Source organism: Euphorbia lathyris, chromosome 2 (assembly GCF_963576675.1).
Source record: "Euphorbia lathyris chromosome 2, ddEupLath1.1, whole genome shotgun sequence".
Lineage (NCBI taxonomy): Eukaryota > Viridiplantae > Streptophyta > Magnoliopsida > Malpighiales > Euphorbiaceae > Euphorbia > Euphorbia lathyris.
Window position 1 is genome coordinate 119556243 of NC_088911.1, and position 2795 is coordinate 119559037.

General features: G+C 38.0%; 1 protein-coding gene across 1 annotated transcript; it reads left to right on the forward strand.

Annotated features, from left to right (window-relative positions):
- On the forward strand, positions 1–2795 carry LOC136219691 (small ribosomal subunit protein eS1y-like). The gene is made up of 7 exons (XM_066007179.1): positions 1–153; positions 240–287; positions 399–504; positions 1606–1743; positions 1832–2017; positions 2106–2306; positions 2416–2795. Exons 1-7 carry the CDS (start codon positions 143–145, stop codon positions 2512–2514), a joined length of 789 nt encoding a protein of 262 aa, XP_065863251.1. The 5' UTR covers positions 1–142; the 3' UTR covers positions 2515–2795.

A 2795-nucleotide genomic window follows, 5' to 3' on the forward strand; every position in this document is an offset into this window, starting at 1 on the left:
GAGCAGACGTTTCAATTCGCTAACAACTGTATATCTCATCCAACACACCGAAAGTAGGGTTTTTTTTTATTTTTGAGTCTGTCGAGGGGTTTGGGTAAGCCGTCATTGTTTTGCTTCCCTTCTCACACCGGAAGCTCCAATCATGGCCGTCGGGTACACCATTCTTCTCTTCTTACACTTTTTCTCTTTACCGCGAAACTAAGCTGATCCGTAATATGGTTTTTGCCTTCAAAATGCAGGAAAAACAAGAGGATTTCCAAGGGAAAGAAGGGAGGGAAGAAGAAGGCGTAAGTGCCATCCATTATCTATGTTTTCAAGTCTCAGTTTATTATTTTCCTTTGGTTTTCTATCTCAACAATCTCATTTTTCTATTATTTGGTTTTGGTTTTGTTGGATAGTGCGGATCCGTTTGCAAAGAAGGACTGGTATGATATTAAAGCTCCTTCTATTTTTGGAGTAAAACAAGTGGGCAAAACTCTTGTTACTCGTACTCAGGGTACTAAGGTATGCCCTCTATCTGCATATCGATGTCTATCGCCTCTTCTATCGATTTAGTTGGAAATTTCTTTTGGGACGAAAGTGAACTTTCTTATAGTTGAAAATGTATGTTCCTAGGTAGTTTGTTCTCTGCTGCTTGGGGTTAATTAGCTAGTATTTGTATATCGAGGATACTTACGATTAAAGTACTAATAACCTTAAGGCCTTACTTTGTTACTGCTAGTCAGAGGAGCTGAATATTATTTACGAATGAGTTGAATTTTTTGCCTCCTACTTTATGATTGGCTATGCTATGGAATTTTTGACGGGCAGTTCAGTATGAACAGAACTGTATGCTAAAACTAATTAGAAATTCGTAGAAACAGCTTCAGTTTCAGCATTATTGTAGTTGGTTTGTAAAAATTGACCTAACATTCAGCCTGTTTGCCTTTAGAATCAGAAGTTTGGGGTTTGCTGTGCTGGAATTTAGGGTTATGAACAGGGCAGGGATTCCCCTTCCCTGCCGGGGATCCACCCTGATGGGACAGGGAATCCTTGAAAAATTCCCCATGGGGCGGGAATTGGTTTTATCTCTGAAATTGAGACCGGGACAGGAAATTCCCCGTCTAACTGGGGTCCCCATCCTGACTATGAGGATCTCTGACTTTATAAATAAAGTTATATATATATATATATATATATATATATATATATATATATTAATATTAACTCTTATACTAAATAAATCTAATTATAACACTAATAAAATCCCCATGGGGACCCCATCCTCGAGGAGATCCTGCGGGTCAGGGACTAAAACATTTTTCCTTCATTTATATATGGGGAGCATAGATTTCCGAAATCTTTGGGGACGGGGAACCATAAGACTGCAATTTTCCATGTTGCATTTGGACTTTCAAATTGCATTTTTCAAATTTGAAAGAATCGCCTTTATCTGCCGATTCACATGCATTATTAAACACTTTCCTTGTTTGGAAGGGCATTGTTTGCGATGCTTTTCTTTTGTTGGAACCTCAACAACATAACGTATAAGTATAACTTATGGTGGCACTGGCACATGAATATGGGTCAAAACTTAGACGTTTGTTACATTTTTTTCCCTGACAGATTGCTTCTGAAGGACTCAAACATCGTGTATTTGAAGTTTCATTAGCTGACCTCCAGGGAGACGAGGATCATGCTTACAGAAAAATCAGGTTGAGAGCTGAAGATATTCAGGGTCGTAATGTTTTGACAAATTTCTGGGTATGATATATTGTATGAATTTTGTCTTATTTTCCATCAATATGATCTCTTTTGTGTTCTTATTTTCCTTCCTTGCTGCACCATATAGGGAATGAATTTTACTACAGACAAGTTAAGGTCACTGGTGAAGAAATGGCAAACATTGATTGAAGCTCATGTAGATGTTAAAACAAGTGACAACTATACGTTAAGGATGTTCTGCATCGGCTTTACCAAGAGAAGGCAGAACCAAATTAAGAGGACTTGTTATGCACAATCCAGCCAGATTAGACAGGTATTCTTGGAGCTTCAATTTTTTTTTTCTTCTTCTTTTTGGTAATATTTTTGCTGAAATGTGACAAACTGTCTCTTTGATTTAAAAGATCCGTAGGAAGATGAGAGAAATCATGACAGCCCAGGCAACATCATGTGATCTCAAGGAGTTGGTCCGCAAGTTCATTCCAGAGATAATTGGCAAAGAAATTGAGAAGGCAACTACAGGCATTTACCCTTTACAAAATGTCTTCATTAGGAAGGTCAAGATTTTGAAAGCTCCAAAATTTGATCTTGGAAAACTGATGGAGGTATGTCTTCTACACTCTTTCGCGGGTTCACCTTGTTTTGTAGTTCTGCTCATAACTCAAAGAATTTGAGGCTATATGTTTGTGTATGTACTACTGCTATGAAATGCAGGTTCATGGTGATTATTCAGACGATGTTGGTGTGAAGTTGGATAGGCCAGCAGATGAAAATGAAACAATGGCAGAGGCCCCCCCTGCCCAAACTGCATGAGGTTGAAATGGTCTTTTTTGTGTGACCTAGAATGAATCAGCTGCTGATCTCTCATTTTTTTAGGATGCAAACCACAGTTCAAATTGTCCTTCCCTTTTTTAGTATTATTTGCGGAGTTGCAGCCTTAAAGAATGGTTCTTAAGAGGACCCATTCCTGCGAGATTAGTCAAATAGTCAGTTACCTGTTCTCAAAGAAATATGAATTTGTTTTACCTTGTCAGTTACCTAATCAAATTCTGTAATCTAGTGAAATAGAGGGAAAAAAGCATTTCAACTAAGAA